The sequence below is a fragment of the Narcine bancroftii genome, chromosome 1 (genome assembly GCF_036971445.1).
Source record: "Narcine bancroftii isolate sNarBan1 chromosome 1, sNarBan1.hap1, whole genome shotgun sequence".
NCBI lineage: Eukaryota > Metazoa > Chordata > Chondrichthyes > Torpediniformes > Narcinidae > Narcine > Narcine bancroftii.
The window spans coordinates 445,010,377-445,031,732 of record NC_091469.1 but is presented as its reverse complement, the minus strand read 5'-3'; the positions used below and the strand labels follow the sequence as shown (position 1 = coordinate 445,031,732).

The window sequence follows — 21,356 nt, the reverse complement described above, 5'->3', positions numbered from 1 at the left end:
GCGTTATTGTTTATCGCATAACAGCTGATGGATGCTTTGGCTGGCACTATATTTTATGATTAAAATTGGGTTTTTCCAGTGTGGAATAGAAGGTATTCAACATTTAATTATAAAATAGGCTTTGTTTTAGATAGATTTGCCCAGATGTAGGCTAATGGTAAGTGGTCTGAGCACACTTAAGTTAGGCTATGATGTTCAGTAGGTGCAGTATTCTTTTCCAATTTATGATTTTTCACTTATGATGGGATTATTGGAACGTAACCCCATCATAATAGAGGAGCACTGACAGTCATACAGTGTGGATACAGGCTGTTGGTCCAACTCATCCCGGCCAACCAATCTTTTATCTCAGTGCTATTTTCTTTCACAAATCAAATATCCCTTGATTCCCTTAATATGTAAAAAGAAATTACAAATATTTTTCTTTAATCTATTCAGTGTCCACATCTCCACTGCCTTGGATAAAGCAAGTTCTCATTTCTGTTCTGAATGGTTAACCCATGAGACTAAGCTCTCCACTTAAAACACCAGCATCAACAACATTAACTGTTTAGCTTCATGAGATGTTTCAAAATATCCTTGTGAAATAGATCATGCACATTCTTCTAAACTCAGGATAGTTTAATCTCTCCTCGTATGATAAACACACCTCTCCAGAAATCAGAATGATATTCTATGGGTTTCAGCCTTATGGACAGCATCTTGGCACTTTATCAAATGCTTTTCGGAAGCTTATTTCCTTCATGTGTACTGCTACACTTACCAATCCCCTGCAACTTCAACAAAAACTCAATCAGGTGAGCTAAACATGACATGGCAGTTCTGTATCAGGGCTCCATTAATTAATCTATTCTTGTCCAATTGTTGTGCCTTAGATAGTTTCCCCACCCACCAGAGTTAACTCAGATTGCACACCCTACCTTTAAAAAAAATCGATAAGATCTCTACCATGTCATCTGAAGGAATCACTATTAACCTTATTGGCATCAATAATAATGTTTTCAATCACCCTTCAACCAAAAATGTAAATATTCATAATTTGTATCGAAGTAAATTGGTGAAAAAGAGAAAGGAAATGGTCCAATAGACATTAAAAAAAAAGTGTGTGACAGGCAAGTGACTTATGTGATACTGGAACACATAACATCCTTGGTATAAATAATTTTGTGGTACCATCTGTAAAATGGGCATTTAAAATGTCTAAGATTTAGCATAATCAGCGATAATGATCTTGTGTTATCTAATTATGTTATGCATCTGAAAAAAAACACTTCCAAAGTCGAACCCAGAGAAGACCATTTCGTATGAAGCATTGCCTAAGAAAGTAATAATTATTTAAGTAAAGGTACTACAGGCTTCTCCTTGAACAATCATGCTTACATAGTGTTATTTAATGAAGGCCTTCCCGAGCAGGTCCCGTCCCTTCCCTGGGTACCAGGTGCCTAAACATATCCTGGAGTTACTCCCACTTCATGAACAGCATGCCAGACTGTTGTTCACTGACTTCAGCTCAATGTTTAATAAGATTATTCATCAGAGACTGGTAGAGAAGCTGTTCTCACTGGGTCTCAACACCCCTCTCTGTAACTGGACCTTGGATTTCCTAACAGAAAGACCACAGTCAGTCCGGTTTGGTAGCAGAATATCAAGCACTGTTACGCTGAGCACTGTTGCACTTCATGGCTGTGTGCTCAGCCCTCTCCCGTTCACACTACTGACTGCGTCGCCAGAACCAGCTCCAAGTGTCATCAAGTTTGCTGATCAGCAACAATGATGAGTCGCACTACAGAGGTGAAAAATCTTGTGAAATGGTATGAGAGTAACAACCTGAGCCTCAATGTGGACAAGATGAAGGAGATGATTGTTAACTTCAGGAGGACTAGAAACGACCACTCTCCACTACACATCAACAACTCTGTAGTAGAGATTGGAGAGCAGCAAGTTCCTTGAAGTTCACTTAACTAGAAACTTATTGTGAACACTCAACATCTCATTTGTTAGAAAGGTGCAATGACTATTGCACTTCCTGAGAAAACTGAAGCAGTCAAGGCTAACGGGTACCATTACATCAACCTTCTATAGGAGCTCTATCAAGTGTACCCTGGCCAACTGCATCACAGTGTGGTACTGTTGCTGTAGAGAAATAGATTAGAGGTCAATATACTGGACCATATGAGTGGCAGAGAGAATCACTGGACTGTCCCTTCCCCCCTTCCCCCTCCCAAATCAACGTGATCTACTGGGATCGTTGTCTGACGAGGACACACAAAATCATTGAGGACCCCTTCCACTCTGCACACAGCATTTTTCAGCTGCTCCCATTGGGGAAGAGATAGAGTCTCAGAGCCAGCACCACCAGGCTGGCTGAGGAACAGCTTCTTCCCATGGCAGTGAAAATGCTGAATGACCAAAGGAACTGCTCACACTAACCATTCAAGACACTCATTTGTACAAAACAATATTTATTTATAAATATCTGTAAGTACTTGTCCTGCGTGCAATTTGTCTGTTGCATGTCTGCATGTTTTGCCGAGGACCAGAGAACACAGTTTCATCAGGTTGTACTTGTGCAATCAGATGACAATAAACGACTACTTCATAGGACCTCCCTACAGTCTCCACTCCCAATCTGTCATGATTTCCCAATGAACATCCTCAGCCTCAATCTCACATCTGTCATCCGAAATCCTAATCTTTGGGCATACTTCACCTTCCAGGCCCCAAATGTCCAGATCCATATAAAGATCAACAAGGCCCCAATCACATATCCACCCCCAACCAAGTTCCAATTTCCCTGGCCCCTTCCCCCAATGTGCACTTGTCTGCAATTGCACTGATACACAATCCTCGTCTTATGCAGAAAGTATGTAATAGTGAACCAGTACCTGGGATTGACGCATTGCTGCAGCTTGTAGAGGTTCAATCTTGGTACTCAACACTTGGTCTGCCTTAATGTATCTCCATATTCTCTTATTTACACATCACTCTTATCCCCAGCTCCATTTTTAAAGTGTGGCCTTCCCTATACTCACCCACAGCTCAGAGGAAGGCTAGCTGTCCCTGCCCAGATTGGTTTCTCTTTCCACAGATGCTGCTTGACTGGCGGAGTTATTCCGGCACTGCTGTTTTCTCACTTATTAAAACTTCTCTGCACTGCCCCCTGAAGTAGTAACACCCAGAAGCCAAGCCTGATCTTGTGAAGTACTTCAGTTGCAATCACACCCAGACCCTGTAAATTTACATTTTTTCTTATACTCCAATGGCAATGGTCCGTTAGCTTTTCAATGTACCTGCTATACATTTGGTCACACCTCTCTGCAACATTAAAATATTTTTGGTTGGGGTTTAGTTCGGGATGATGTACAGGTATGTATCTAACTTTCAGAAACATTATCAGATCAAACATTTGTTTGCAGTAAATTAGGAACATGATTTGTATTCTAAACCAAATGCTATTTTGGCCAGATGAATTAAAATATCTGGGTGAAAAACAGCTGTGCAGGTACAAAGAATGTGGTAAATTGTTTAACTAAACTAGCAATGCATTGTTGTTTACTGCTTTAGTGGCAGGGGATAATTAATGTTTACTTATAATCAGCGGCTCTCTGTGTTTGTAATCATGGTAGACTATGATACACTAAGAAATAGAATCCCTGCTGTTTTCAGCTGTCAAGAACAGTAATTACCTTGTGCCGTGCCTTAACGCTTCTGGGAGCCAAATTTTATTTATTCATTCATTATAACTATGCGAATTGGTTAGATCAGTAGGGCCAATATAAAATTGAAAAGATCAGCAGTTCCTCAGCTCCTGCTAATGTCTGACTGATGGTTTAATGGAGGTTTTAAACAAGATAAGGTGTCAAAAACAGAGTGAAGATTAAATAATTTATGCCAAGTGTTTCTACAAGGAACAATATTATCCAGGCCCTGAAATTTTGTGCTCAGCAAACAGGTTAGCCATTAGTGAACAAACGAATGACAATAAAACCATACTTTAGTACAGGAAAGTTCCGTTTTAATTATTATAACACTTGATTCAATATCCTTACAAGCATATTTGTTATGGCCTCCCAAAAGGTTTCGGAATCTATTGGAATACTGAGTGATTAGTAAACCATTTTGAGTTTATCACCCAATCTGAGTTCAAATATTAAAGATTCAAAATATGGCTCACCAAACAATCTTGCACCATCAGTTCAGATTAAACATTTATATCTATATTTACATAATTGAGTAAATTTCCAATGATTAAAATTCATTTAAAATCAAATTTAAAAAGTTCAAAGTTCAGAGTACATACATGACATCACATACAACCCTGAGATTATTTTTCCAGTAGGCCAGGCAGAATTTCCACTTATTGGTAGTGCAAAAAAAAACTATATCAAGATTTGTATACAAAAATGCTGGAGAAACTCCACAGGGCATAGAGCATCCATCGGAAGTAAAGGGCAATCAATCTTTCAGATTGGGAATCTGGAAAAATAGGTATATAATGAATAAAAAGGTAGGTGGGAGAGGAGGAGGAGGATAAGTAAGGGGAGGCTCACAGGTAAGAGGATAGAAGAGAAAAGAAGCTGAGAAGTGATGGAGATCGGGCAGAGGGATGCTCTCTGATGGAAGGAAAGGTGACAGAGAGCTGAAGGAAAGACACACAGAGACTGGGGGTTAACAGAAAAGACAGAATACCTTGGGATAAAATTTTGTGGCAGTTCTAAATTTAAATACAGCATGGTAACAGGCCCTTTTGGCTCACGAGCCCATGCCACACAATTGACCTACAAAGCCCAGTTCGTTTTGAAGGGTGGGAGGAAACTGGAGTCCCCATGCATACATGGGAAGTACATACAAACTCCTTACCATACTAAAGAAAGGGTATAGAACTATTGATTCACAGGTTATTGCCGGAATGGAGGGCATTAGTTACAAGGAGAGTTTGGATTGGCAAGGATTTTTCTCACTGACACAAAGCAGGCTGGGGGTGGGGATAACCTTATTGAGGTTTATAAAATTATGAGAAGTATAGATAGGGTAGATAGCATTGCTTTTACCAAGAATAAGAGTGTAAAACTAGAGAAGAGGGATCTGAGGGGCAGGTTACTTTCCCCACCACCCCTCACCACACCCCCACAAGGACAGTGAGTCCATGAACAAGCTGACAAAAGACATGGTAGAGTATAATCATGGCATTAACAAAGCATTTGGCAAGGGCACAAAAAAGGAAAAGAAGGAATATGGACCAGAAAAACAGCACTAGCATATTGTATATAGGCAGGATGGTCAACATGGACAATTGGTCTGTTACTGGGTTTTATGATTGACCATGAAAATCTACCCATAGAATTAAGAAAATTGCAAAGGGAGAAAAGGGAGAAGTTAGAGAGACTAATGTAGTGAACAGCTGTAGAAATGTCAATTATGGTTATACTGCAAAATTAAATGGATCTAATGTTTCAATCAAGTAAACAGCAAATGGGGGGGGGGGGAAAAATTAAACATCCACAAGTGGCAAAGAATTCTTTTTTAGTTGAAAAAGACAGTTTGGATAAAAAGGACAAATCAGACAATATGGTACTGATAAAAGATGTTAAAACTGGGGGTAGGGAGGAAACTGCTTTTTTTACTCATTAGTAATACTGCACAATAATTATGGGCCCTCATTACAATTTTCATTGCAGTGAGTGAATTGAGGTTTACAATTCACAACAATGGAAACCGAACCCATCATGTCCAAATTGCTTGTCCAATACCAAAACATATGCATTCAAATACATGTACCAGCAAGCAGATTCAGCAGTAAGAAACAAATAAACTGAACAACTGCTTTGATTCATTTTGTTTAATCTTTGATTAGCATTTTACAATACAGCAGTTAGTTTAAAAAAATACATTCAAAAATTCTTCAGATCATGTGCCCAGAAACAGGTTGTATTCCACACAAAAACACAGTCAGTCCACGCTGTTAAAATGAAAATTTCAATTAGCTTCAAGTGTATTTGCCTTAATAATACCCATCAGTGCATACACGATTTTTTAAAAAATGTTAGCACTTAATTGTACAATAAATTGCTAAGCAGATTTTTTTCAAAAATTTGCCTGTACATTTTAAATAAACAGCTATTGTGCAGCTAGAAAGCACACACCTACACATTACTTTCCAGTACCATTTGAAATACAAATGGTTAAGATTTGCCCTGCATTGATATTATCAATAGCTAAAAAGTGCACACAGCTTCTTAGGTTACCCAAGAATAGCCCATTGTGTTGCCTGTCATAAAATATCCCTAAAAGCTTAGTATTGATCTCAGCTGGTAAAATGACCAGCAAATTTATTACAAGCTGGCAAAAATTGATTAGAAAATGTTACTGTTTGGAAAACGTACTTTGTTAAAGAACTATACACAGACTATATATACAGAACTAGTTGAGGGTGTGTTATTTTAATGTATATTCTTTGTTCATTTGTACATCACTAGTATTTCAAACACTGAGTGTGATCAAAACAGAAGGTTTGTGGTTTAGCAACTGCAAGATTGCTGTTTGGCCATATTCATTAACTAGGAAGAATCAACATTTAACACTTCAGCTTTTGCATTTTGAGTAAACCTATAAAAAAATAAATTACACAAATCTGGCCAAGGACTCAACAACAGTATACAATATTAGAATACATCAAACAGCAGGAAAGGCTGCAAGTAAGGATTGCCAAATATATGCAGGAAATGGATATTTCCTGAAAATACATACACACAAAAGAGTATAAAAGAGTACTGCCAAGTCTCAGCAAATATTGTTGCAAAATAACCCAGTGTATGTAACTACTGTATATTTAAGTCTCTTCAATACAACCTGGTTGCATGCTTCCCTGCATGTCCGTTTAACATCTTAAGCAAAACACCTGCTTTCAAGAATAATAACCACTGGAAACAAAACTACAGACCATTTTAAAAACCAGAGAAAAACAAGTGCAAAGTTCATGACCAAAATATAAAAAGACACTTAAAACATATTCTTATTTCCCCGAATATGGGTTTTGGTAGATTTGTGTTCCATTTACAATTTATTCAACTGCGACCAAATACAGTTTCATATTCTGTTAAGATCAACTCCACGATCTGATTCTGGTACACCATGCGCACTGCAATATTGGACATCTCTTTCTCAGGCCTGAGGAGAGTGGGACCAAATACTATGGCAACACTCTGAGTGGTCATTCGGTTTCGCTCACCACAAGCAACGACCCTAGAGAGAAATAACAATTTTGAAGAATAATCATCATCTACACTTAATATGTTCAAGTTATATATAGTTGCATCTTGACTAATCTTGGCATCATTTAAAATTCCAGAAAAATCAGTATGAAATTTAGCATTTTTAAAATAATACTTAAAGCACATTATTTGATGAGATAATTTTAGATCTTTACTCTGAATGATGTACTCAAGCTGACTTAGGACTATTTCATGTTTACGAGGGATCTGGCATGAGAAAATATTTCACTTCTTGGTAATTTTCTTAAAGTACAATAAAACACATGAATACTACCACTGAACATATTTGTGATCGACTCACTAACAATCAATTATTGAGAGAAATAATCACTTGCTTGTGTTAATACTGAGCAGGATTTTGCTGTAAAGATAACAACATACATGATTAAGATAAAAATTTAAGTTGAAGAAGTGTGAGGTATTGGATTTTGGTCGATTAAACCAGGGCAGGGCCTACACTATGAAAGATAAAGTCTGGGGAACATTGTAGAACAAAGAGACTTCGGAGGTCAGGAACATAGTTCCTTGAAAGCAGTAATGGAGGTAGACAGAATAGTGCAGACAACATCTAGAACGCCTGCCTTCAGAGCATTGAGTACAGAAGCAAGGAGGTCATGATACAGTTGTACAAGATGCTGATGAGACAACATGGAGTAATTTGCACAGTTTTGGGAACCCAGCTATAGGAAAGATATGAAGTTAAACAGGAAAGTCTGCAGACACTGCGAATGCAGTGGAGAAACAGGACACGCAGCATTTATAGGAAGTAAAGGGTAACCAACATTTTAAGCCTGAGCCTTTCAAAGTACGATGAAAAAAACAGGCAAGCACCTGAAAAAAAAAGTGGGGCGAGGAAGAGCACAGACCTAACTGGTAAGAAAGCCATAGGTGGATATGGGTGGGAGGAGAGAAGAGAAAAAAAAGCTGAGAAGTGATGTAGGGAGGGGGTAGCTCTCTGAAAGGAGATTGAAGACAGTGGGGAGATGGAGGAAAGGAGACAGAGAGAGAAATGGGGGGGGGAGGAGGGGGGCCTAACAGAACAGAAACTGGAGATGTCTGTATTAATGCCATGTGGTTGGACAGTGTCCAGGTAAAATAATAGGTGTTGTTCCTCCAATTTGCAGGTAGCCTCAGTTTCGCAGATGTCAGTATGGGAATGGGATGTGGAATTAAAATGGTTGGCCAGTGGAAGATCCTTGTTACTGCTGCAAACAGAGTGAAGGTGCTCAATGGAAGGATCTCCTAGTCTCTGTTCAGCCACTCCGATGCAGAAGAGCCTACACTGGGAGTATCAGATGCAGTAGATGACCCCTGCAGATTCACAAGTGAAATGTTGCTTCACTTGGAAGGACTGTTTGGGGCCCTGAATTATGGCAAGAGAGGTGTGGATGCGTGTAGCATTTCTTGCTGTCACCGGGGAAGGTACCAAGGAGATGATTAGTGGGAAGGGAGGAATTGATGAGGGAATCCTGGAGGGAGAGGACCCTGCACAAAGAAGGGAAGATGCGTCTGGTGGTAGGATCACATTGTAGGTGGCAGAAATTGCAAATTGTTCACTGCGGAGGCTGGTGGGATAGTAGGTGAGGACAAGGGGCATCCTGTTCTTGTGCCTTGGGATGGAGGGGGCCAGGGCAGATGTGCAGGAAATAGAAGAGATATGGGTAAGGGCTGAGATGATGACAGTCGAGGGGAAGCCACTTTTAATTTAGAAGGTGAAGGAGATTTTTTGGAAGATCCCACCCTGGGAGTAAATGTGATGAAAGCAGAAGAGTTGAGAGAAAAGAATAGAATCCTTACAGGGGACAGGGTGTGAAGAAGTGTTGTCAAGGTAACTGAGGGAGTTGGTAGGTCTGTTGAAATATCTGTAGATTTTGTCTTCCAGGATAGAGACAGAGAGCAAGAAAAGGAGTGAAAGGAAAGTTATCTTTTAAGCTGCATACGGTGCACTAAAGATTCGTAAGAACATTGCCAGGACTGGTGGGGGGGGGGGGGGGGGGGACTATAAGAAGCTGATAGGATTTTTATCCCTGGATAGTAGGAAATTAAGGAGAGGTATAGATAAGGCAAATAGTGGTAACTTCTGCCCCCCCCCCACCAAAAAAAGTGTATCTAAAGCTAAAGGGAAAAGGTTTAATGTGAGAGGGAAAAGATAAAAAAAGGGACTTGAGGGGAACCTTCTTTATACAGAGGGTATTTTGTAGATGGAATGATCTGCCAGAGGTAGTGGTAGAAGTGGGAACAATATTTTAAAGACAATTAGACAGGCACATGGATAGGAAAAGTAGAAAGGGATATTGCAAAATGCAGACAAATGGGACAAGCTTCTTTGGCATGGACAATATGAGCTGTAGGATTTGTATCCATGCTGTAGAAATCAATGGCTCTCGAAACGGACAAGTAACTTGCAATATGGAAGCAGTATCTCATGAATAGTAAATTACGTGTTGCTGGGTGACATGTTTCTCTCCTATAGCCTATTGTATTTAATTTCTGAACTTTATGAAGTTGTTGCACATTAATCATAGTTAAACTCAGTTTAGTACTTGCTTGTGGACTACCTTTTTCACAAATATGATAGCAGTTAATGTGCAAATTAACTCTTTGCAAAGGAAGAAAAAGAACTGCTTCCATATTGCAAGTTGTCAATTTTGAGTCAGTTCTACAGCTCACATTGTCCTTCACAACCTTGTGCCATTTGCCTGCTTTTGGCCCACATCCTTCTGCATCTTTCTGTATCTCATTCCCATAACTTGTAACTGGTGAAAAAAGTTAAATATTAATTTAAGAAAAACTCTTACATTAAAAAAAATCTTTCCATTTAATTCAACTTTTACTCTCTCTTTTCTGTTCCTGATTTGGCACGTAATTTACACATTTAATCTCAAAAGTTTTCATATTTGGTCATTTCATTGTTCTTTATCAACTGCAGTTTGGCATACGACACCATCATCCCTTACAAAGCCGTCCTGTCCAGAGAAGAAACAAGCCTTCCGTCGCGCATGCAGCCATCTTCAGCGCAAACTCCGGGAGATCCAAAATGAGTGGTGGACTAGCCTCGCCAAACGAACACAGCTCAGCGCGGACATTGGCGACTTCAGGGGTTTCTACGAGGCTCTAAAGGCTGTGTACGGCCCCTCACCCCAAGTCCAAAGCCCGCTGCGCAGCTCAGACGGCAAAGTCCTCCTCAGCGACAAGATCTCCATCCTCAACCGATGGTCAGAACACTTCCAATCTCTTTTCAGTACCAACCGCTCAGTCCAAGATTCCGCCCTGCTCCAGCTCCCTCAACAGCCCCTAAGGCTAGAGCTGGATGAGGTTCCCACCCTGGATGAGATATATAAGGCAATCGAACAACTGAAAAGTGGCAAAGCAGCAGGTATGGATGGAATCCCCCCAGAAGTCTGGAAGGCTGGCGGCAAAACTCTGCATGCCAAACTGCATGAGTTTTTCAAGCTTTGTTGGGACCAAGGTAAACTGCCTCAGGATCTTCGTGATGCCACCATCATCACCCTGTACAAAAACAAAGGCGAGAAATCAGACTGCTCAAACTACAGGGGAATCACGTTGCTCTCCATTGCAGGCAAAATCTTCGCTAGGATTCTACTAAATAGAATAATACCTAGTGTCGCTGAGAATATTCTCCCAGAATCACAGTGCGGCTTTCGCGCAAACAGAGGAACCACTGACATGGTCTTTGCCCTCAGACAGCTCCAAGAAAAGTGCAGAGAACAAAACAAAGGACTCTACATCACCTTTGTTGACCTCACCAAAGCCTTCGACACCGTGAGCAGGAAAGGGCTTTGGCAAATACTAGAGCGCATCGGATGTCCCCCAAAGTTCCTCAACATGATTATCCAACTGCACGAAAACCAACAAGGTCGGGTCAGATACAGCAATGAGCTCTCTGAACCCTTCTCCATTAACAATGGCGTGAAGCAAGGCTGTGTTCTCGCACCAACCCTCTTTTCAATCTTCTTCAGCATGATGCTGAACCAAGCCATGAAAGACCCCAACAATGAAGACGCTGTTTACATCCGGTACCGCACGGATGGCAGTCTCTTCAATCTGAGGCGCCTGCAAGCTCACACCAAGACACAAGAGAAACTTGTCCGTGAACTACTCTTTGCAGATGATGCCGCTTTAGTTGCCCATTCAGAGCCAGCTCTTCAGCGCTTGACGTCCTGCTTTGCGGAAACTGCCAAAATGTTTGGCCTGGAAGTCAGCCTGAAGAAAACTGAGGTCCTCCATCAGCCAGCTCCCCACCATGACTACCAGCCCCCCCACATCTCCATCGGGCACACAAAACTCAAAACGGTCAACCAGTTTACCTATCTCGGCTGCACCATTTCATCAGATGCAAGGATCGACAATGAGATAGACAACAGACTCGCCAAGGCAAATAGCGCCTTTGGAAGACTACACAAAAGAGTCTGGAAAAACAACCAACTGAAAAACCTCACAAAGATAAGCGTATACAGAGCCGTTGTCATACCCACACTCCTGTTCGGCTCCGAATCATGGGTCCTCTACCGGCACCACCTACGGCTCCTAGAACGCTTCCACCAGCGTTGTCTCCGCTCCATCCTCAACATCCATTGGAGCGCTCACACCCCTAACGTCGAGGTACTCGAGATGGCAGAGGTCGACAGCATCGAGTCCACGCTGCTGAAGATCCAGCTGCGCTGGATGGGTCACGTCTCCAGAATGGAGGACCATCGCCTTCCCAAGATCGTATTATATGGCGAGCTCTCCACTGGCCACCGTGACAGAGGTGCACCAAAGAAAAGGTACAAGGACTGCCTAAAGAAATCTCTTGGTGCCTGCCACATTGACCACCGCCAGTGGGCTGATAACGCCTCAAACCGTGCATCTTGGCGCCTCACAGTTTGGCGGGCAGCAGCCTCCTTTGAAGAAGACCGCAGAGCCCACCTCACTGACAAAAGGCAAAGGAGGAAAAACCCAACACCCAACCCCAACCAACCAATTTTCCCTTGCAACCGCTGCAATCGTGTCTGCCTGTCCCGCATCGGACTGGTCAGCCACAAACGAGCCTGCAGCTGACGTGGACTTTTTTACCCCCTCCATAAATCTTCGTCCGCGAAGCCAAGCCAAAGATCAACTGCAGTTTGGCATACGACACCATCATCCCTTCAAAACTGATCAGCAAACTCAACATCCGACTGTGCAACTGAATCCTGGATTTCTTCACCTCCAGATCACAGTCAGTGAAGATTGGTAAGAACATCTTCACTATAATCTCCATCAGTACCAGAGCACCACTGGGCTGCATTCTTAACCCCCTGCTTTACTCACTATACACCTATGATTGAGAGGAACTCATTCTACAAATTTGTTGACGATACCACAGTAGTGGATTGTATAAAAAGGGGCAATGAGTCAGCATGCAGGAGATTGAAAACTTGGCTGAATGGTACACCAACAACTTTGAGCTCAATGTCATCAGAACCAAGGAGCAGATCATTGACTTCAGGAAGGGAAAACCAGAGGTGTACAATTCAGTCAATCATTGGGAGATCAGAGGTGGAGAGGATGAGCAAATTTAAGTTCTTGGAGGATCTTTCCAACACACATATGGCATCGTGAAGAGAGCACACCAGCTCCTCTACTTCCTCAGGAGTTTTCAGAAACCTTGGCAAATGCCTAAAGATGTGTGGTGGAAAGAGTGCTGACCAGCTGCGTCAAGATCTGGTGTGGGGACATCAATACCCCTGAGTGTGAAGCCCTGCAATCGGTAGGAGACACAGCCCAGGACATCACAGGCAAAATCCTCCCCACTATCGAGAACATTTACAGGGAACGCTGGCGTCGAAGAGCAACAGCAATCATCAAGGATCCGCACTACCCGTCACATGCTCTGTTCTCGCTGCTGCCATCAGGAAAGAGGTGTAGGTGCCACAAGACTTACACCACCAGGTTCAGGAACAGTTGCTACCCCTCCACCATCAGACTCCTCAACAAACTCAATCAGGAACACATTTAAGGACTTTTACTTTTGTATTTTATTGATACTTTTTCCCCTCTCTGTATTGCAGTTTATTTACATTTCTTTATTTGTTTACATGTGTACAGTGAGTAGTTTAATTCTGCCTCATCTGCAGAAAAAGGAATCTCAGGGTTCCATGCCATGTATGTATTCTGACAATAAATCTGAAACTGAATTGATTATGGATATATAATGTTTATTTGCTACTCATCACTACGCCAATTGCTCCTGATGAACTTGCTGCACCGTTAGCAAGCTCATGGTGGTTAACTTTTTAAATATTTAAACATTTAACAGGGCAGATGAGATGCTCAATTCAGCCAAAAAATTGTCACACATTTCTTGTACACAGAGATTTGCAATTTGACAAAGCATCAGCAAAAGTGATGGTCTATAGAAGCTAAATCGTTTTCAAAGTTAAATCTTAAGGTGGAAGTTTCATTCCAAATTATTAGACATGGTAAACAGCAAGAGAGGTATGCCCACATTGCTTTGATCAGAGCAGTGTTCCAACGCTTATTTAATTCACACTTACTTCACAAGGTGCTTGAACAGAATTTGCATAGTGTCATGGTTTGGTTTAGGCAACTGCCTTACTAGTTCTTTAATACCTTGAATACGGTGTTTGTCGTCTGGAGATTCTGAAAGACATTACAGTACATGTAATTAGTTTGACCCTTGCATTGAATACACATGCAAATAATCTTCAATAAAACTTACTGCATTCATTCCAGAACTATCAGAAAAATATTTTAAATAAAAGTAGGTTTACACATTCAATATTTAGAATGCCATTCAAATCTATCTCCTATTCATTAGATGTCATCACATGGGTTAACTGCAATTTCAAGGATTTCCTGCATTTTCTGATTCTAATTTAAATGTGTTCTCCATTACATTGCAAAGTATAACTGTTTGCAGACCACATTATCAGAGAGATTATAACATTAAAAAGTGAGATTATAGTTTTTCCTGAGCTCATTCTTGGGATGTTAGACATTTTCTGTATTTCAATCTCGCCATTCTTACATGGCTGTACTTGTGTAAATATTGCAGTTGATTAGTGGAATTTTTACATTTCTGTTAAGCAGACAGTTCAACATTTTAATCCAACGGCAAAGACCAATCCAAGATTTCAAGTAGAATTGGGATGTGCTGGTGCATCAAATGTCCTCTTACATCCTGGTCATTGTGTTTAGGAAATGCATAGTAATAGTCCAAGCATGTTGCAGTGGTGTTTCCTGTAGAAAGACCACCAGAGAAACCATATCTAACAGTCAGTATTACGCCAAAAAGGTTTTGTTTTATTCTTAGGTTTTGACAGTGCTGGGCTCATCTAGTGAACAGTATTCCCTTCAACTCTTTTTAAAAAAAAAAGCATGTAGATGGTAGCAAGAGGTAGGCAGATCTCTAACCTGTTCCAGTACCCACCCTATTTGCAGTAAAAAAAAAGTAACAATTTGGTGTGGAAACTCAATGGTTAATTTTAGTTTGAAGATTGAAAAAACCTGCATGAGGTTTTTGAATGATTGGAGAGGACTCTCTGACAATAATGCGTTTGAATGCAAAGGCAGATGTCTATGTTTTCTCTCAATATCATTGTTTTATTGATTTCACAAAACACAGACATGAACATAGAACATTACAGCACAGTACAGGCCATTCTGCCTTTAATATTGTGCTGCCCTATAGAAACCCACTCAACAATCTAAACCTCTCCTACCTCATGCCCATAACCTTCTATATTTCTTGCATCCATGTGCCTGTCCAAGAGTCTTTTAAATGTCCCTATTGTACCAACCTCCACCTCCACCCATGGAAATGTATTCCAGGCAAAAAAAAAATTACTCTTGGCATCTCCCTTAAGCTTTCCTTCCATCTCCTTACAAAGGTCCTCTGGTATTTGCTATTGTCACCTCTGGGAAAAAGGTGCTGGGGGTCCATCCTTATCTATGCCTCTCATGATCTTATAAACCTCCATTCTCATCCATCTTCACTCCAAAGAAAAAATCCTTTGCTTTTTAACCTTGCCTCAAAATACACATTCTCTAATCCAGGCAACATCCTGGTAAATCTCCTCTGCACCCTCTCTAAAGCTTCTACATTCTTTCTGCAATGAGGCGACCACAACTGAACACAATATTCCAAGTGTAGTCTAACCTGAGTTTTATGACTCTATAACTTTATAATTTTTAATACTAAAGTTACAGTTTCTTTATACAAGTTTCCGAGAATAGCGCTATTCTAGATCTCTATTACGTCACCTCTCACACTGCTAAACTTGCCTCATAAGACAATATTTTCCAATCCAGGCAACATCCTGATAAATTTAATCTGCGCTCTCTTCATCAGTTCAACATCCTTCATGTAATGAGGTGACCAAAATCAAATATTCTTATAATGAGGTGATCAGAACAACACAATATTCTAAGTGTGGTCTTATCAGAGTTTATAAGAGCTGCAATATTTCCTCCTGAACTCAATCCCCCAATTAATAAAGTCCAGCATACCATAAGCCTCCTTAACTGTCCTATCAACCTTTGCAGTGACCTATGGATTTGGACCCCAAGGGCCCTCTGACCTCAGCCAGCAACTCATCTTTCTCCCAGAAATTCCCAACACAAACCTGAGACCAGATCTGGTACTCTGGTCCAGCTCTTGGCAGACTGCATTATTATTGAGCTGATGGTTTCTCTGGAGGGTACTATGGATGAGGTGCAAAAATGGAAGACATTACATTACACTAATCTTGCCGCAGAAGCAGAAGAGCGAAGATGGAAAGATTGAGGGTGTGCCCGGTTGAAGTCAGTTACAGAGGATTTGTTGCAAATCCATGATCAAGCTTCTTTTTTTTATTTAAAAAAAATTAATTAAAAAAAGCAACCTTTAAACATGAGTTCTAACTGATTATCAAGCTTCTGAGGGAAGTAGGAATCAAAGGGCAGGCCCTCAGAGAGGCAATTAAATCCCTACCCGACTCAGCTGAAATGAGCAGTCACTGGCTTTGGCTAAAAAGGAGGGATCCTATTTGGGCTCCAAATGACCACAAGGAGAAACAGATATGGAACACATGCCCAGGTCTGATCACCCTGTGGTAGGCCTGCCTCAGCAGAGGGTATCTTGTATTTAAAAGACCAAAACGCCCAATGATACCAGGGAAAACAACTGAAGATGTGTCCGATACCAGTTAATATTCTCTAGTGATCATCCTCCATTATTGTAGTTGAAGCAACTGACCATATTAACGATGAGAGGATCATCTAACCAATACTGAAACATCAGGGATTGTAACACTTAGTCCAATATATCAACTTGCAAGATGAGAGACATAGGTAAGGAAGTCAGTCAGCACCTTTTTCCTAGGGCAGAGGACATCTGTACAAAGTGAAGGGAGGAAAGTTTGGCAGGAACATCAGGGTAAGTTTTTCTTTAGAGAATTGTGGGTGCCTGGAATGCATTGCCTGGGGTGGTGGTGAAGGCTGGAACAATAAGGATTTTAAAGAGACCCTTAGGCACATGAATGAAAGAAAAATAAAGGGCAACAAGGTAAGAAGGATTTTAGGTTTGTTTTTTTTTTTGTAAATCAGTTGTTGGCACAACATCATGAACAAAGTTCAATGTTCTATCCTTGTCCATAGCGATGCTAAAGATCATGGACCTGCAGTCACTGTCACCAAAGTTTTTCCCCTGTGAGAGGTCTGTCATCTAACCAGATTTATTTTCCAGTACGAGGTCAAGTCTGGCCTCTCCTCTCATCATTTGGTCCATACATTGTGTCAGGAATTCTTCTTGGACACACATGACAAATTCTGCCCCTCTTGCAGTGAAGAGGTCCCTGCCAAAATTAGGAAAATTGAGGTCTCCCATTACAAGAAGCCTGTTATTTTTGCACCATTCCACAATTTGTCTTAAGGGCTATTTGGGGGCCAAATGACTACTCCCAAAAGAGTGATTGCTCCCTTTCTGCTTCTGACTTCCACTCACACTGACTCAGTAGACAATCCCTCCACAATGTCCCCTCCTCCTATAGTGGTGAAACTATCACTGAATAGTAATGCCTCTTCCCCCACCCCCTCCCTTTCACTTTTGAAACATCTAAACCCAGGTTCTAGCATCAGCCAATCCTGTCCTTGTGTCAGCCAAGTCTCTGTACTGATCCATCCTCTAGGTTCTAATAGTTCTAGCATTGAAATAGACATTCCAAACTCTCCAACTAATTACATTTATGCTCCCTCCACTGCCTGTCCTTCCTAACCATCTCACTACCCATTGCATCAACTTTTCCACCATTTGCTTTATTCTCCTCCCTCTCATTCTTTTTCCAGTCCCTGTGCCAAACTAGTTTAAACCTTTCCCAATAGCTCCAGAAAACCTCTCCACCAGGATATTGGTTCCCTTCAAGTTCAGGTGAAACCTGTCCTTTTTATACAGACATTAGCTTCCTCAGAAGACATCCCAATGATCAATAAATCTGATCCCCTATCCCCTGCACTGACAGCTTAACTGGAGCTAATCACTACAATTATCAAGCATATTTCAGACCAGCCATTCTCAACGGGGGCCACACCACATTTCAGGGAGACCACAAAATGAAATTGTAATTTTTTTTTAACCTGCCTTATGTAGTCGGTAGAAGTACATAAGAAATCAACTTAACTAGACTGCTTCACAGAAAGGGGGCCCACGGAAATGGTGGCACTGCTGGAGCTACTGTAACTGCAGTGCTGTCGTGGTAACAGACCCAGTAGCGGGAAAGATAGCACTGCTCCAAAGGGTTTAACCACCTAGTCCCAATGCCATTGACTCTGTATAGGCTTTAAATGGTTGCTATAGGAGCCGATAAAATCCTGCAAACTCATGGTTTGTGCCCAAGATAGTGGTGCCTGTGCTCGGCAGCAGTCATGAGGAGTTGCAGTCTCCGGAGAGCAGTGGACTAGCACAGGAAACCATAAATGTGGAGAGCACCAGCCATTGAGAAGGAGAAGCAGAGATCACCCTACAGGACAGTGACTATGGCAGCAGACCAGCAAGGGGCTCAGTGGCTGAGGGGCACACACAGGCTCCTGGTGACTTGGGCTGCATGAACTGATGGTGAATGGTTCATGAAAATCAAGTATTGGAGCTGGGATTCCAGAGGGTGATGAGGGTCAGAAAGGCCTCAGGCACTGAACTGAAGGCTTCCTCATCTGAAGGTTTGGATCTGGAGCTCAGGTTGTCGATGGACCAAACAGGAGTCTGTGCGGTTGCAGAGCCTGCAAAAGCACTGGAGGTGAATCCATGTATAGTCAGTGACTCTGAAGGGACTCTCTTATGTCCCTTTCTCTCTTACTGTAAGTGGCATTGGGCAACACTAATGTCGACTTGTCTAACACCAGGCAGAAGCCAATTTCGTGGGATATTACTTGTGCTGTATTATTACATGACAAGGTTCAACAGATTGAAAGTATTGAATTGACTATAAACTCAAATCATTTAAGCCCATGAAAGGATTACATATATGTAAGTAATTTCATTTTATATAATTGAGAGTTAATCACATGCCATCTTTAATTTTATATCTAAGAATACACATGCAGAAAAAAATTGGGAGAATCATTTAACCGTGAAACATTATTTTAAACATTATTTTCAAGTCAAATGAGACATTGCCATTTTTGTTTGTGATATTCTGTGGACAGTAACAGAATAACAAGAACAAAACTGCATAAATTCACAGGCTTCAAATTGATTTAATTTACAAGAGGATATTTTAACATTCAATTTTAGGATTATTTCTGCTGTCAAAAGTTAACACCGCAAGGATGTGAGTAACACGTGCCACCCTCTGGCTGAACTGTGCACTGCAAGCTACTGGAAAATAGCTATGAACATTGATGAACAATTTCAAAACAGTAGCAAACCAATCTGTTACAATTCCAAACACAATTTGTTTTACGAGTTAATGTGATTTTAATAATATTGTGCTCCTTCTGGTTGAGTGCTGAAAAGAAACAAAAACAAAATTGGTTATCAATTCCCATAGCACTGTGTAACCAGTCAAATTGGTGTATCACAGCTCCAAGTGATCAATTTAATCCTGACCGTCACTGCTGCCTGTGTGGATTTTGCATGCTCTTCCAGGAATTGCAGATTGCTCCAGTTGCCTCTCAGATCAAGTGGCAATTGTAAATTAACCCAAGTATGCTGGAGACTAGTAAAACAGGAGAGTGGGGGCATATGTGGGAGGCTTGATGGGAATGTGAGAGAATAAAATGTGATCAATGTGGGATTATCAAAAAATAGCTGCTTTCAGATTGACAATGACTCAGTGGGATAAAGACCCTGTGTCATGTTCTACAATGCTATAAGCAATTAGATCTGGTTTTCTTTTTTTCTGTAAATACAATTCCATTTCAAGTCACTTCAACCTTTTTTCTATCTCTAAATCTGATTGGTTAAGATAGATTGTTGGCTCCATTCTTCAAGATCTAAAGTGCCTCAATTAGTTTGGAACTTAAAGCCATCTGCAGTTCAAAAATTCCTGATTGAATAAGCAAAATAAATAGGTGATGTTCAATGAGATTTCATTATCCAACAATTTCTAGAACAGGGGTAGCCAAACTTGTTTAATTAATTTAAGAGCCACAAACGATAAAGTTCAGATGCTTGAGAGCCACAGGACAAGAACAAAATTCACACATACATTTTTATTGTTACATACACATTTTATAACAAAAAATTTATATACATTTTAAGAAATGCATATTAAATGCAATATTTTTTATTCCTGCCTGCAGTTTTTAAACTGTTAATTTGTATTAGTTTCAATAATCACAAAGACACAAATATGTAAAAAAAGTAAACCAAAAAAGAAAGATATTTTAATCAGATTTCCACCTTACAAAATTAGTCTTATTATAATCATAATTTTTTATGACTAAAATGTAATGCTACAGATATCAGGCTATTAAAGATGCAAGTCGGGTGGGCGAGGAGGACCAGCAGCACGAATCAGGCACAGGCGAAGGGGGGAGACTGGCAGCGCAAGTTGGCCGGGCGAGGGGGGAAACCAGCAGCGTGAGTAGGGCGGGTGGGCGAGGGGGAGAGACCGGCAGCGTGAGTTGGGCGGGCATGTGGGGGAGACCGGCAGCGCAAGTCGGGCAGGCGAGGGGGGAAACCAGCAGCGTGAGTAGGGCGGGTGGGCGAGGGGGAGAGACCGGCAGCGCTAGTCAGGCAGGCGAGGGGGGGGGAGACCGGCAGCGTGAGTTGGGCGGGCATGTGGGGGAGACCGGCAGCGCAAGTCGGGCAGGCGAGGGGGGAAACCAGCAGCGTGAGTAGGGCGGGTGGGCGAGGGGGAGAGACCGGCAGCGCTAGTCAGGCAGGCGAGGGGGGGGGGAGACCGGCAGCGTGAGTTGGGCGGGCATGTGGGGGAGACCGGCAGCGCAAGTCGGGCAGGCGAGGGGGGAGACCAGCAGCGCGAGTCGGGCAGACAAGGAGGGGAGACCAGCAGCGCGAGTCGGGCAGGTAGGGGAAGGGGAGACCGGCAGCGAGCCGCATATTAAAGGTCAAAGAGTTGAATGTGGCTCGCGAGCCGCGATTTGGCCACCCCTGTTCTATAACTTTCTATAACATAAGTAAATTATAAGACCCAAAATCACATCTTCTTTACAAATTTATCAACAACTTTGTGGAATAAAGCAGAGTGGAATAATAATAGTGGCAATTTAAACTGTGAACTCTGATTTACTTAATATAATTAAGTATTTCAGTCAAGTATGAAACTATTAGTTGAATAAAAATTGAATCTATCAGAAACTTTGGATTCTTCCAAAACACACTTTGTCTTTGTGTTCAAAATGCTGGAGGAGCTCAGTCTATCACGCAGTGTCCACAGGAGGTAAAGATATATTACTGACATTTAGCCCATCCTTAAGGTGTGAGTGAAAATAGACAAGCCTCTGAATTAAAGGCTGAGAAAGAGGAAAGAATGGGAGGTGGAGAAGTACAGACCAACAGACAAAAGATGTTAATTGAATAATGATAAGAGGAAAGGTGAGCATTGATTTTGGCTCTGAGGAGTGAGTGAGTGCACCAGAGGAAAG

At 41.4% G+C, this 21,356-nt stretch overlaps 1 protein-coding gene across 8 annotated transcripts in view; it reads right to left on the bottom strand.

The window, feature by feature from the left end:
* Positions 1-5,824: 5,824 nt before the first annotated feature.
* The window catches only part of arhgap12b (Rho GTPase activating protein 12b), a 174,337-nt gene continuing 158,805 nt past the window's right edge, over positions 5,825-21,356 (bottom strand). For all 8 annotated transcript variants that reach the window (XM_069914461.1, XM_069914458.1, XM_069914462.1 and 5 more), the window contains 2 exons: positions 13,811-13,916; positions 5,825-7,242 (listed from right to left, as the gene is read on the bottom strand). In XM_069914461.1, coding sequence (XP_069770562.1) covers positions 7,065-7,242; positions 13,811-13,916 — 284 coding nt within the window. In that variant the 3' untranslated portion in view covers positions 5,825-7,064. The remainder of the gene's footprint in view (positions 7,243-13,810; positions 13,917-21,356) is intronic.